At 59.0% G+C, this 15,206-nt stretch overlaps 1 protein-coding gene across 1 annotated transcript in view; it reads left to right on the top strand.

Annotated features, from left to right (window-relative positions):
* FBLN1 (fibulin 1) overlaps positions 1-14,847 on the top strand; it is an 82,177-nt gene extending 67,330 nt beyond the window's left edge. The window contains exon 17 of the mRNA XM_086712015.1: positions 14,044-14,847. Within this exon, the coding sequence (XP_086568141.1) occupies positions 14,044-14,183 (140 nt within the window). The 3' untranslated portion in view covers positions 14,184-14,847. The remainder of the gene's footprint in view (positions 1-14,043) is intronic.
* Positions 14,848-15,206: the final 359 nt, after the last annotated feature.

Raw genomic sequence — 15,206 nt, 5'->3', positions numbered from 1 at the left:
TGTCCCCACTTCACAGATGAGAAGGCTGAGGCCAGAGGGACCAAGTGACTTGCCAGGGCCTCTCAGCTGGGGAGCATTGGAGGACGGAACTTGGACCTGGGCCACCTGTCCCCAGAGCCTCCCGTCCCATGGCCTGCGTGGTGCAGCCCTGTGCACTCTGGTCTACACCAGCTGGCGTCTCTACCACCGGCATCAGCCTCGTGTCCCCCGTGCCAGGCCGCCTGGGGCCCAGGGACAGGATCTGGAGGTCCGGCCCGGTTTTGCTTGCGAGTGGAGAAGCCACCGGCTGGCCACGCGTGCGTTCGCTCAGACCCACGCACGGAGCCCTTTTACAAGCTCCACGCCCTTGAGCGTCCTCCTCACTCGTGAAGGCTCCCTGTGCCGCCTCGTGGGACGGCCCCCCCCCCCCCCGGGGTGGGCATCACTGTTCGGAGAAGAAATGACAGAAGGCCGCCCCCGGGTCCTGCAGCCAGCCAGTCAGAGCCGCAGCTGGTGAGCAGGTCCGCAAGGTGCCAGCTCTGTTCTTGGTTTGCCCCGAGCCCCCGAGCCCCGTGGGAGGCTCTGGCACCCCTGGGGCCCCCGAGAAACTGAAACGCGTTCCTGTTCCGGCTCCTGGCACCGCGGCTGCTTGGTAAAATCTGAATGAATGGGGGGTCACATGACGGTCCCACTCACCCTAGAGATGGTTACCAAAGTCAGGTTTGGAAGGGATGTGCCCTAATTATAGACGCCCATTAATGCAATCAGATCAGACAATTATGTGAAAGCCCCCAGCAGTGCCATGAACCGCGAGATCGTGACCTGAGCCCAAGTCAGACACTTAACCGACTGAGTCCCCCAGGCGCCCCTCAAGTTTGCCATTTGAAAAATACCAGTAGCTGGGGTGGCCCTTTTGGGGGCAAGACAGGATTGAGTCTCTGTGAGCACAGTCGGAGCACTGAGCTTGGGGTAAGGCATTCTGGGCTGGCTTCTCGGTTCTCTCTTTAGAGCTGTGCGACCTCAGGCAGGTCACAGAACCTCTCTGAGCCTCAGTTTGCATCTCGGCGACATTGCCACAACACTTTCGTGGCCGGGTCAGCGACCGCCTTGTAGGAGTGGAGTTGAACACAGCGGGGTGGGCTGTTAGGGGATAAATGAGCCCCTGCGAGGCAGCCACCTAGAGCTGGAGCAGGAGAGAGCTTGTGCCCCCCGACGGGACGACAGTCCAGAGGGAGGCACTTGGGACAGGGCCAAGACTGTTCACCCCACAGCAGCTCCGGCTGCCCGGGGCTATGGAATCAGCCCGCGTGGTGGCCTCCACGGGCGAGGCAGGCCCGCCAGGAGCAGGATGGTGGAGGCCATGCCTTCCGGGTTCTGTCATCCCTCAATCATCTTGCTCGTTCAGCACAACATCCTGGGCCAGGCCCTGGGCAGGGTGCTGTGCTACAAATTTGCACCCAAGCTACAGAGCCTGCTTTCAGGAAGCTGCCTCTTAGCTTCCCTAGCATCCTGCCGTCTGAGCTCCTGTAGGCTCCGTACCTGTTATTGTCTCAGAGGGAGACAGAAATGGGGTGTGGCCCGGCTGCCACGTCCAGCTGAATGTGTTGCGCACTGCAAAACCCTGCGGGGGTACCGTTTGCAGCCTCTTTCGTGTGCAGTGCACGACATCAGCTGCCCTGATATAAGAGCTTGTGAGCAAAGATACCAACCTCATGGCACCCCTGCCCTCCCTTCCCCCAACCCCCCACCGCCAGGCCGGGCCTCTCTCAGAGCAACGCGCTTTGCTTACCCAGCCATCTGGCTTCAGGTCACCATCTCTTGTCCCAGCCAGCAAGGGCCCAAATCACCTCTTTAAAATCATTACCCCCTAAGGGGTTAAACATGTGCTGCTGACCCCGTCCGGCCGCCTGATTCAGAAAGCTTGGCCCGGGATCAGTACACATTACGGAGCAGATTCAGAAATTCCATCTGAAAACAACAGCAAGGCTGTCCCTGCCGGTGACGAGTGATTGGCCGGGTCCCGGCTTTCACGGCAAATCCCAGGGATTAGGCTCTCTCTCTTCTCCCGGAGGCACAGCCCGCCCGTCACCCCAGGGCCACACCCTGGCCAGCAGCCAGCTTGTTTCCCAGGGTGATGGCCCAGCCGCCTCTGGGCCCGGGATGGGCTGCGGCCTGACTTCACCCTGAGGCTGGAGGCCTCACTGAGGGAAGTAGGAGGTGGAGGGGAGGTGGAGGGGAGGGGGTCCCTCGGAGGGGACTGGATGGAGATGAGAGGCACAGACATTTCTTGTGTCCCCTGTGCTGGGATCCTGTGGAGCAGAGATGGGGTGAAGGCACCGGGCCCAGCGCTATGCCTGACCGCGTAACCATATGAAGGGGCAGCTGGATTGGGGGCTCTCAACCCCCAATTTCACAGGCACAGACTCTCAGAGGCGCCCCATCACACAGCTGATGATGCCCCCTGGAGCTCCCCCAGGCTCACGCCGGGCCCCCAGAGGGCTCACTGGGGCTCAGCGCTTTTAGTCCACCCGAGTGAGGCACGCAGGGGCCACGGGGAACAGCAGGACACCGCCCTGTTCCTGCCTGGGCTGCCTCAGTGGCCCCAAGTGGCATGCTGGGCATTTGTCCTGCACTCAGGGCCTCCGCCCCAGGAGGGACCTCCCCATTCCACCCCCCAGCTCAGCTTTCTGGACCAAACTCAAGCCAGCAGCCCAGGACTCGGCCGGGGAAAGTCAAAGGTTGCCGCCGCCCACACGAGCGGCCCCCTCCGCGGCCACCTCGGGGAGGGAGGGGACAGCGTGGTAGAGAGGACGACACAAGAGAAGGCCACACGGAGCCTCTCATCTGAGCCCCCGGACAGGCTTCGTGGTGAGTCTCAGCTGATGATGCGGCTTGAGAGCTTGGTGGGCCGGACAGCTCTGTGTTCCTGCGCGGTGGGGCCGCCGTGGGTGGGACTGTCCCGGCCACGGCAGGAGGGTGGAAGGAGACAAAACTCAAGACACCGGCCCTGCTGGTGGGCCAAGGTGCCCGGAGACTCGCCGGCCTGGGGGCGTCTGTGAGTTCCCGCCCCCGCGCCTGCTTGGTCCCCACGGACCAAGGCCTCAGGTCACTGCTGTCCAGACACGCAGAGCAGGTGGAAGGCAGCAGGGTCACAGCGGTGTCATGGTGCCACAGAGGGTGCAGAGAGGGGCGAGAGGTGGGAAGTACGTCCGTCCGTGAACCCCGGGTCACCCAGAGGGCCCAGCCCGGCGCCTGGTGCAGGGCGGGATTCCAGCGATCGGCCAGGACTGGGGCTGGTGGACCGAGGGCAGGGACAATGTGGGGACACAGGACCCCCTTGTGACTTCCTGAGAAGGCCAGCTGTGGGTCCTGGGACCCCGAGATGCTGTCCTCGCGAGCCTCGTCCGGCCTCACGACCCCACCCGCACCTGGACCGTGTGTCACATGGGGCTGCTTGTGACAGATGGCCTCCACCTGTACCTGGCTGCACGGTCCCACGGGCACCCGCTGAGCCTGGTCAAGTGTCCTCTCCTCTCAGCAAAAGGTGCTCTAACCACTTGGCTCTGAAAGCCGGGAGCCAGGGACCCCCACGGCCAGTTGTGGCTGGGACTGCCGGCTTTTAAACCCCTCCTCCCCGGCTGGAGAGACGTCCTCAGCCTAGGCCTGTCCTTGTCCTCCTCGGCGCTCAGCACTCTTGTCCCTTCCCCTCCCTCCACTGTGCGCAAGCCGCACCAGCCCAGGCCTCAGACCCCAGACACTCCGTGGCCTCTCCCTTCTTCCAGACTTCAGCCATGACGTTCAGCTCTTTCTCCTCTGGGTAAACTCCTACCCATCCCTCAGAGCCCAGGGCAGGGTCATCGCCTCTTGCACGCCCTCCGCACCCCTGCAGGCGGAGTACTGAGCTACTCCACCCCGCACCCCCACAGCACCCTGGATGGGCCCTTTGGGACTGTTCTCATATCCCTTCTTCCAGCAAATAATGTCTGTGTCCTGCGGGGGTAGGTCCTAGTCCAGGGGACACGGCAGCGACCAAGACAGACGGACAGACGTGAATCCTTGCGAGAAACTCATTTTATTCCAGAGAGGAGGCGCAGAAAGAAACAAGCAGAATACGTTCACAGTGAGCGGGTGGTGAGGGCTACACAGAGGGCTGGAGGGGAGGAGGGGCGGGTGGGGTGTGGAGGGGAGGAGCCACTTTAAATCTGGTGGAGACAGTTGTCTAACACCCCGAGGAGCTGAGGCAACTAGCCACACAGAGATGTGAGGAAGAGAGCATATGCAAAGTCCCTGAGGCGGAGGGAACAGCACGTGCAAAGTCCCTGGGGCAGAGGTGAGCCTGGTGTGTTTGAGCCACAGCAAGGAGGCCAGTGTGGCTGAGCCGAGGCAGGAGCTGGTGGCTGGTGGGGCAGGGTCTTGAGGCTGTTGTGAGGCCTCTGGCTTTTGCACTGGGTGAGCTGGGAGCCACGTGAGGGTCTCAAGGTGAAGAGTGAGGTGACCTAACGCCTTAAAGTCTCCCTCTGGGTGTGGAGCCGGGACTCTCACAGCAGCCTGGACTGAGGCAGCAGTGGCTTCGGCCACGTGGGTCCAGCGGAAGGCGTGAGAGGGAGACAGATTCGGGGCGAAATTGGAAGGGAGTGCCACGTTTTGCTCACCCGTTGGGTGTGGGTGGATAACCCCACAGATTCTGGCCCTGAAGAGAGGAGATCGGTGTTGCCGTCTGCCGAGACGGGAAGGCCGTGATGTGGCAGCTTGGAGGAGGCCAGGAGTTCACTCAGAACCTGGGGATCGAGGCGCCACAGCCCCGAGGCAGTGAGAAGTGGTAATCGATGAGCCTGGGAGACGTTAGCGTGTGGATGGTGGCCGGAGCCCCGAGACCCTGCGAGCTCGCCGTGGGAGCGAGTGTGGACACAGAAGCCGCCGGGACGGGGCGCCACAGCCCTCACGCTCAAGGTGGGGGACGGCAGGCGAGCCTGGGGCCCTGATGTCCCGGGAGAGGGAAGGGCGTTTGCGGGAGGACAGGCGCACCCACTGGATTTGGTGACACCCAGGCCCCTGGTGACCTCGGCCAGGCTGTCCCCGTGGACACAGTGGAAGGGAGATGCTTGGGACAGGAGCACCGGAGGCTCCTTCTAGAAAATCTAGAAGATCATCTGCTGTGAATGGGAGCAGAGAAATGCCCGGTCATGGCCTCGTGGGTCCTCGCCTGGCTTGACGTGAACTCCACGAGGCAGGGGCTCATCTGTGCAAGGCCCGCTCCATCACACGTGCGCGTGTGCACACCCCCGCATGCGCGAGGAGGCCCCCCGGGCCCGGCAGGCTGCAGGACCACGCAGACCTGCCCGCTTCCAGCGTCACCACGGGGTTAGAGCGAGCCCAGAGCAGCCCCTTCGTGTCCCCCGAGGTTCTCCCGGGGACCGTCTGTGTCCAGCCAGGATGATTTGCGACTCTCTCCTACCGCTGCCGTCGTGCGCCTTTGGGGGGGGGGGGAAGTCTTTGATATCACCGGGCGTGTTCGTAAATTATTCCCCGTTTTAAAGCAAAAGCAAGAACGAAGCCAAACAGCCACAGAGGCATGTTGTGTGACGTCCGAAGGAAAGTGTGGTGACGACCCGAATCTTCCGAAGCCTCGGCTGACGGCCATAAATACGCACAGGACGCAGACACCCCCCCCATCACCCATGATCGTGAAGAGCGTTGCCTGCAGCCTTGATGTCGGGTGTTTCCAGAAGGGCCCTGCGAGGAACGTCCGCTCCGTGGCCGAGACCGGGGACCCCCAAGTGGTGTCCTGGTCATCGCTGCCGTCAGACCGATAGCTGTGACCCTCCCTCGTCCGGCACGTTCCAGATGCTACTTGCAGAACCTCTAGGAGACTCGCCGCATCTCCGGATGAGGAAACGGAGGCACGGACTCAGGGGGGCACGCGGGGTGTTGGGACTCCACATGGGGCTCCTGGGCCGTGACCTTCCTGTGTGACCTCGGGCCGGGCAAAGCCCTGCTCTTTGAGGTCCAGCCCAGCCCTGAAATTCCTCTGCCTCCACATGTCTGAGCACCCCCCACCCCCAGCTCTTCTGGGCGGGCCGGCCGGTCCTTCAACGTCCAGCCGAGACTGACTCCCTGGTGAAGCTTCCACCACCTGGTGAAGCTGCCACCCCACCCTCTGTGTCTGACTTCGGCGGGGGGCCCGGAGCTCCGCGAGGACCCACACCAGCGCCGGTCGGTGTTCGTAACCGCGGCACCGGGCGCGCTGCCTGCCCAGAGCCGGGGCTCCGTGCTTGCCGAAGGAATAAAGAAGAGAGGGCACGCGCCGTGGCCAGCTGCTGGGGCCTGGGGTACCCGTTCTGTACCCGGCAGGTGCCCACCCGGCCGGCGTTTGAATTCCTCGGGGCCTTGGCTGCCTCTGAAGGAGGAGGGTGGTGCTGTATTGCCCTCTGGAAACTGGAGGGCAGGACTTGTCTGTGTCTGGGGTCCCCGGGTCTTTAATGCTAAGTCACGTCGGCAAGACTTGTGTGCACCCTGCCCCTTCCGTAGCCTTTGCTCATCCTGGGGGGACTGCGAGGGGTTCGGCGTGGCCGGAGCAGAGAGTGCGAGAAATCAGGCCGGACAGGGCGTGGGGGCCTGATGAAGGTGTGTGCTCCACCCCCGCTGGGAGCCGGGGGCCGGGGTGGGTGGGATGTGATGTGTGCCAGGGCCTCGCACGAGCCCAGAACTTGCGTTCTAGGAGGCCGGCTGTGGCCGCAGCCGGGGAGTGCATTGGGGGTGAGGAGGAAGGTGTTGGAAGGTCAGGCCCGGCCTGAGGTAGGGTGGGGCTGGGGCTGGAGCGGACGGGAGGGTCTGGAAACTCCCGTGGGTGGGCTTCGTCCGCCTGCCTAGTGATGGCGCGTCAGAGTTGGAAGCCAGGCACCTGTTGACCTCCAGTCTCGCGTTCTCTGGAGGCTGGAGGAGGCCGGTGGATTTGGGGGCGGGGGGGCATCTGGGGAGATCCGAGCGGCTGGCGAGCTTGGGTCTGGGGCAGCAGGACCCCAGCAGGCAGGTGGGAGGGGCAGGAAAGGATTGCCCATCCCTCCCTTCAAGGGCACACTTTTGGCCAAGTCGGTGCAAGTCAGTACATCAGATGGCCAATCCCTTCCAGAAAAGCACCAGGCCTTCTCTTCCTCCGGCGGGCCACGCAGCTCGGTGGAAGGGGCGGTGGCCCAGGGCTGGCTCCCTGATGCCCAGACCTGACTCACTTCACCGCGCTGAGCCCGTGTTCTCCTCCAGGACGAACGAGGCTGACACAGGAGGACGAGAGGGTAGATGGGAATGGGCTTCGCGAGCACATTGGCAAGCGCTGCAGAGACGTCAGCTTCCGCATCGAGGGGGAAGGCAGGTCTATGCAGAGCGGCATTTCTTTCCAGATTTCTCCTGGAGGGCAAGGTGGACTCTGGGGAGCTGCCTTAGCTCACGGGAGGCCTGTGGCGGGGGCACATTTATAACGATCAAGAAATACGGACGGTGAGTTCTGCTGAGACATGTTGGGAGCCATTTGGTATTTTAATTTTTTTTAATGTTTATTTATTTTTGAGAGAGAGAGACAGAGAGACAGAGAGTGAGCAGGGGAGGGGTAGAGAAAGAGGGAGACGCAGAAACTGAAGCAGGCTCCAGGCTCCGAGCTGTCAGCACAGAGCCCGATGCGGGGCTTGAACTCACAAACCATGAGATCGTGACCTGCGCCGAAGTCAGATGCTTAACCAACTGAGCCACCCAGGCTCCCTGCCATTTGGCATTTTAAATATGGAGCCCAGACACCTGTCCCCCTTCCTCGCAAGCACCTGCCTGGGTGTTTCTCGGGGCGAGAAGTCAGGGCTGCGGGAGCTCTGTTCCTTCCTTGCCAACTACTTATGTGACTGCTTCATGGTTCATTCCTTTCTGCCAGGTTTGCCCTATGTGTGTGACTCAGCCAGGGAAAGCACATTCCGGAAGCTTCCTCCACATCATGCAGCACCGTGAGGGGGGAGGAGACACAGTGGGATGGGAAGGGCTGGGCTTTGGGGTCAGTCCCAGCTGGCGGGCATCCGGACCTGTGAGCCATGTGACCTGGGGCATCTGGGCTCTCAGAGCCCACTCCCCTCCCCCTGGGGAAGGGAGGTGATGTCTGTTCCTGACAGCAGTATGGTGGGGACCCAAGAAGCCACGGGCATGTGGGATCCCCCCATCTCCCTTCCCCTTGGCCGGCTCTGTTCCCTCTCCCAGCCCATCCATGCTCTAGACTCCATTGGCCTCCAGACTCACACGGCAGCGGGGAGACCGATAGTCACCAAGTAAGCAAATGACTATCACGTGGTTTCAAGTAGTGACAGCTTCTCACTCTTTGCTACGTCAACAGGTGACTCTTAACCTCTGTCTTTTCTAACCTGAATCTCTTTTAAAAAGCACAGTTAACTTCCACTGACGTGAGATAATCACGGAAGCCTCTTGATTCATCACCTTGCTTGTTAAAATCCTCTTCGACGTGCTGTTCACGCGATTACACTCGGTCAGTTAGAATCACAGGGCTTCTGGGTTGAAGGCTGAGCTTCAGAAAGGATGGCGACTTACACAAGGTCACGCCGCTGGTCAGCGAGGAACCAGCAGGGGAACCCAAGGCTGCCGACGGCAGGTGTCTTTATAGACCGGCGTCTCGTGTCAGGGACACAGGACTCATGCAGAGAACTGGTTTTCATCCTTCCCAACACCTGGTGGACAATCAGGTGCCAACTAAGCAGCAGAGGCTGAGGGGCGGTGGCTTCAAGGGCCAGGAATGCAGACCCCAGACCGCACGAGGTGACGAAGGTCCCCCATCGGACCCGTGTGCCTCACGTCGCCGGGCTCCTGGATCCCAGCACGTCAGCTGCAATTTACAAAGCAGAGACCAGACATGAAGGTGAAGTGCCCGAGGGGGCCTACATTTTTCAAAGGGGGGAAAAAAAGGCTTAATTATATCTTTAGGAGGCACAGACATGCCAAGGAATACCAGCAACGTCTGACAGACGAAGCAGAAATGCCAAGGACGAGGATTTGGAAGATTAACACAGTTGAACTCGGCACCGTGGCCTTTTTTTTTCCTGGGGCTCTGGAAAGCTGAGGAGGTAAACACCCCAGCAGGTGAGGTGGACATACCAGGCAAGACGGAAACGTGCCTCTCCCTTTGGCCTGCCTTTTGCTGCCAGAGTGGTCATGAGCTACTGTCCCTCAGAGTTTTCCGTGGCCCCTCTTCCCTTCAGGACGGAGTTTCGTCTTCCTTGCTAGATTGTGGGGGACCTCAGGGACTGATGTCTCATCTTCCTCTGCCTTTATCCCACTCAGTAATCGTGACGGAGCTGCTGCTCTGTCCTGCCCCAGGCCCTGTGCTGGGGACAGCGGGGACAGAGAAGAACAAAGTGCAGATGTGCCCCAGAAAGGGGAGCTGGCTGTGACTGCGGTGGGCAGATGTGGCGTTACGGCCGAGGGAGAGCGGGTACCTGGTACTCCCAGGGCTAGGGAGGCTTCATGAAAGAGGACGTAAGCAGTCCAGCTGGTCCCCAGGGCCTGGCACGTGACAGATGCCAATATCATACCTGCAGAATCAAGTCGATGGCTGGAGCCAGCCCCGGTGGAGGCTTTCTGATCTCAGTGGTGACACGGATGGGCACCGTGCGTCTCTAGTCCCTCCCTGGTTTCTCTGCAGTAGGAGGGCTGGTGATGGCTCTGAATGCACACTCCTCTGGACCAGTGGTGGGGAGGAAGCCAGGAGACGGCTGCAGACCCAGATTCCTGGTTCTGCAAGACTGACGGGGTGGGAGGTCCCAGGAACAGCCTTGACCGCCTCCTCAGCCTCGTCTGCCTGTCTCTCCCCAGGACTGACACTGTTCCCAGAACTGGTCTGAACCGTCATACTTTTGGGGTTTGCACATGTCCTTCGTGCTTCCTAGGCTCGTAATTATTTCTCAAAATCCAATGTAATGTCTGTGGAATCTTCCTTAAACCTGCCCTGTGCAGAATGCCCTCTGTTGGATGGATGGATGGATGGATGGATGGATGGATGGATGGATGATGGGTGGATGGATGGGTGGGTGGATGGATGGATGGATGGATGAGTATGTGGATGGATGGATGGATGGATGGGTGGGTGGATGGATGGGTGGATAGATGGATGAATGGATGGATGGGTGGGTGGATGGGCACATGGATGGATGGATGGGTGGATGGGTGGATGGATGATGGGTGGATGGATGGGTGGGTGGATGGATGGATGGATGGATGAGTATGTGGATGGATGGATGGATGGGTGGGTGGATGGATGGGTGGATAGATGGATGGATGGGTGGATGGATGGGTGGGTGGATGGGTGGGTGGATGGGCACATGGATGGATGGATGGGTGGATGGGTGGAGGATGGGTAGGTGGATGGATGGATGGATGGATGGAAGATAGGTGGATGGGTATGGGTGGGTGGATGGATGGATGGATGGATGGATGGGTGGATGGATGGATGGATGGAGGACAGGTGGATGGGTATGGGTGGGTGGATGGATGGATGGATGGAGGATGGGTAGATGGACGGATGGGTAGGAAAGCTGTGAAGAAAAAGGTAATAGCGGAGAAAGCCTGGGCTCGGTCAAAGGGAGGACTAGGAGGTTGAACTCAAGCCTGAACTACTCTGGGAATGGAGGGAACGTGTCCACCCAAACCAGAGCAGAAGTAGAGCTAGTCCACAGAATGGGTGTGGCCTGCAAAGGGAGCCCTGGGTTAGCAGGGATTATGGATAGAGGTGGAGATTCGGTGTTGACATTAGGTCACAGGGAAGGGATCGAGAAGCTCCTTCTGGTTGGAGGGTGGGGGGAAGGCAAGGGCCACACTCCTGAGCCCCGCTTGTGCACTTGGGATTTCTCGTTTCACACTTGCAGCACGAATATTCGTGCCACCTTAATCAATCACTTTTCTCGTTAAATGGGAAGATTCTGCAAAATCCCGACTCTGCATGTGACCTGCATCCGAAGTCAGGCCCCCTCCTCCCTGGCCCTTCCCAGTGTCCCTTTCACTCAGGCAGCCCCTGGCTTCCTTCCCTGGTTCTTTGGTCTCTGTGCGCAGCTGCGGCCCGAGCCACAGGCGAGCCGCTGCCTCGCAGAAATCAAACCTCCAACAGCGCCTGTGATGGACTTAGATGCAGACGAGCTCTACACATTTGGGGCCTTCCTTTCAGTACGTTTTGAAATCAACCCAATAAGAATACTCAACACTTGTCCTCTTTTTCCATCCTGCAAGAGTTCAGCCGTCCTTTGAAAATCAGATCACATTTAAATTGGAAATGGGATGCGTTTTGCCTCCGCGAGTCATTTCTGAGGAGGTAGAGGGTATGCTCGTGCTTCTGATTTTGAAGGTTGCTATTTTTATGTTTAAGTTTATTTATTTATTTTGAGAGAGACAGACAGCGTGAGTGTTGGAGGGGCTGAGAGAGAGGGAGAGAGAGAATCTCGAGCAGGCTCTGCACCATCAGCGTGGTGCCCGATGCGGGGCTCAAACCCATGAAACTGTGAGACTGTGACCTGATCAAACCAAGAGTCAGCCGCTTAACTGACTGAGCCGCTCACACAGCCCCGAAGGTTGCTATTTTTAATCCGTGTTTCACAGAAGAGGAAATTAAGACCCAGGAAAGTTAACAAACCCTTCTGGGGCCGTAACTGCTGTTCTCTGTGCCCACACTGAGCCACAGGACAGCCCACCGTGTTCTCTCCAGATTTACGTAGCCCAGCGCTTGGCACACACAGGCACACCGGAAACTTCTGTGGGTCTGAACTGTTAATGCTGTTCAAATGTGTGTGCGTCCTTATTTGATAATATTTATATTTTACATATAAATTTGTAATAAGTACATTTTATATGTTTTATGTAACATTCATAAATATATCTACATAACATAAGATATACAGATACGTATAAGTTTCTATAAATTTGAAGCATATGACTATATATTTATACATAATATTTATATGTTAGATTTTAACATATTTTAAATAAGTATATTTACATATTTCCTATTATGTAGTTATATATTTGGCATTATATAATACCTATGTAATATAGGACGCCTGGGTGGCTCAGTCGGTTAAGCACCAACTTCGGCTCAGGTCATGATCTCATGCTTTGTGGGTTCGAGCCCCGCGTCGGGCTCTGTGCTGACAACTCAGAACCTGGAGCCTGCTTCGGATTCTCTGTCTCCCTCGCTCTCTGCCCCTCCCCCACTCACACACTGTCTCTGTGTCTCAAAAATAAATGAACATTAAAAAAAAAAAATAGTTCTCAGGCTCCCCCAGCCTCTCACCTCCTCCTTGAAGATCTGGAAACTCTGAGTACTGGGAGCGTAGTCTTAACCTCAGCCCCAAGGACAGGTGACGTCCGCAGGTAACCCAGGCCCCCGAGGCCGGTGGGCACCACTGTGGGGCTGAGGCCAGGAGGGAGGAGAAAGTGATAGTGATCAGGGCACAGCGGGTGCTGGACTGCCTGGGGGGGAGGGGGGGGACAGGGAAGCATGCTTGACTCAGCACCTGTGAGCCCCCACTGAGCTGGCCCAGACTCTGTACCCCGGGAGGGGTGGGTGGGAGTGGCCGGGTCAACAGGGGCCGCTGGCACACGGAGGGTGGTGACAAGCCCACGTCTTCAGCGGCGAGCTGAAGATGTTCGTGGGCGTTCACCCAGGACAAAGCTACAATGTCACCACCCGGCGGGGGCAGAGAAAGGGTGCTGACAGCCTGCAGAATATCTCTCCATCAGAGCTGAAGCCCTTGTTTACTTAGAATAGCCTGGAATCCCACGCCGGCTGCCGGGCATTTCATTTTTGAAACACAAGCCCAGAGAGTGAAAGGGGGGATGGCACTCCCAAATTCCCCTTCTGAGCATGAACTTGGTGTTCCTGACCGGGAGCCAGCGCTGGTGCGGGAGGCCTTCTCCAGCCTTCTATGTGGGCCCCAGGGGCCTCCCCGCGCTGCCTCGTGCGTGCTTCCTAAGTCGGCGGCAGGGATGTTTGTAGAAACCAGCCTGGAATCAGCAGTCGATGCCGCAAACAATCAGTGGCGAGTTCTCAGCATGTGGTTGTGGAACTTCAGGCTCCAAGCTTGCTCTGGGTCACGTGACTGGCAGGTGCTAGCCCACGCTTCCCACCCTGGCCTTCAGCTGCAGATCAGCCACAGAAGTGGCCATAGAGTACTTCCAGGGAACCGCCACCCCCCCATATCACATGACCTTGGACAAGTCCTAGCATCAGAACAGGTGGGATGGAGAAAGTCCCCTGCAGGGACTGAGGCTCAACGAGCCTGCAGACTTTGCTTGCGTTGCTTCGTCTGTCGGGAGGAACGCCTCCTCCAAGAAGCCCTCCCTGACTCCCCCAGACTTCACCTCCTCCATTCTCCCCTGCTGGACTTCTCTCAGCCCTGCACTTACTTAGATCCTCCACCAGCTTTGAAGCCAGGATTCTATTATTTTCTCTGTCTCACTGAGAACAGCCCTGGTGCCTACGGGAGAAGGAATGAATGCGTGGGGAGGTGAAGAGGGGAGCCCTCCGTCTGGCGGGGAGGTCGCCCTGCGCATCTCGGGCAGATGCTGTGCTGGGTCGCCCGGATCACGCGGTGCAGAAGCACGGGGTCACATGGTATCATTTGCTCCCTGAGGAATCGGAGGCCCAGAGACGGCTGCAGTCTTTCCACAGCCCAGCGAGGCTAACGCCCACCCTAGCCTCGTGTGTCTCGTCCCAGAGTGCGGGAGAGTTCTCTCTGGGCCTTTGGCCGTCCCGCAGAGGCGAGGAGGTGCTGGCAGGGCCCGGAGACAGGGAGGTGGCCAGGCACAGGGGAGGAGGCCTCCAGTCATGGCCTTCGTGTGGTCCCTCCCCCGGTCCAGGGAGGGACAGTCGTGTCCTGGGCGCCCGCTCCACGACAGGCCCTCTTCTGGGCTCTTTCGAATCCCCCGTCAGGAAAATGACTGCGGTGAGCTCACCGTCCTATGCCACGCAGGGGACTCCAGCGTCCGGCTCAGAGTGGGGCTCGACGCGGTCTAAGACGCCTTCCGTTCTCTCCCCAGGTGTCGTGCGCCAAGTACGGCCCATCGTGGGCCCGTTTCACGCCGTCCTGAAGCTGGAGATGAACTACGTGGTCGGGGGGGTGGTGTCCCACCGAAACGTCGTCAACGTGCACATCTTCGTCTCCGAGTACTGGTTCTGAGGGCCCGTCCTGGCGCCGCCACGCCTCCGGGCCAAGTCCTTGCTCCGGCCACCGTGCCCGCCCTGCCGAGCTCTCTTAAGTTTTTGTTTGTAATGTCAGGCCCGCACGTATTAAGCTGCGGCCAGATGAACAAGTTCATCTCCTGTGTTTCGGTATTTAAATAGCGAGCCCAATTACTCAACCGTTTGTTGGAAACCTTGCTTGTTCGTATTATTTTCTTCATGCAGAGGTCAGCGCTTGCTCCTTTCTCTGCCTGCGGGCTGGGCCTTGCAAAGGACCCAGGAAGGAAGGGCGTTTTTCGGGGGGCAGCCAGTCCAGATGCCGAGAGAAAACCAGTTCTTGCACTGACCGTACGAAATTTGACGTTTGGTACTTTTTTTTTTTTTTTTGGCCAATCGGGTGTTTTACGCCCAACGATGGGACTGTGGTAGAGTAGCAGGTATGACCAGTTCCGCCCAGAAGCTGCATCACACGATGCCCCGATGCCCCGGGGAGCACTCAGAAGGTGCCCTACGGTTCTGTTGAAACAGGAAAGGGAAAGGCACAGCCTGTTAGGTTTGTGTGCGAGCCGTGCGTGTTCACCAGGGGAATGGCTGGACTTTCTCGGCACCTGCATCCGTCCTTTCTTATCATGGGGGGGAAAATAAACAGTTTTGCGAGCCTCCCCATGGCCTGTGCCTGACAGTCTTTCAAGAAGAGGGCTCTCGAAGTGCCTGGGAATGTCCCCTCAGGCCTTCTCAGAGACCCCGCCTCCTGGGGAGGTTCTGGGGGTGGGGCCCAGCACATATTGGAACAGCTTCCCACCGGGGTCACTTCTGATACCGCCCACCTCTGAGAAGTGTGGCTCGAGCCCACCCTGTGCCCCACGACCAGGCCTGCTAGGCAAGACACGGAGCCCCAGCGTCTGATAGAATTGCTTGAGGGATTCTGGTCCCTTCTTGAAATCACTGCGGAGAAATAACAATTCTCTTCAGCAGGGAAGAGGGGCCACCAGTGTGCACTGAGTCCCCCCCCCCCCGCCCC

The sequence above is a fragment of the Puma concolor genome, chromosome B4 (genome assembly GCF_028749965.1).
Source record: "Puma concolor isolate L17-30 chromosome B4, mPumCon1.1.hap2, whole genome shotgun sequence".
Classification (NCBI taxonomy): Eukaryota; Metazoa; Chordata; class Mammalia; order Carnivora; family Felidae; genus Puma; species Puma concolor.
This window is presented reverse-complemented; position numbering and strand designations above follow the sequence as displayed.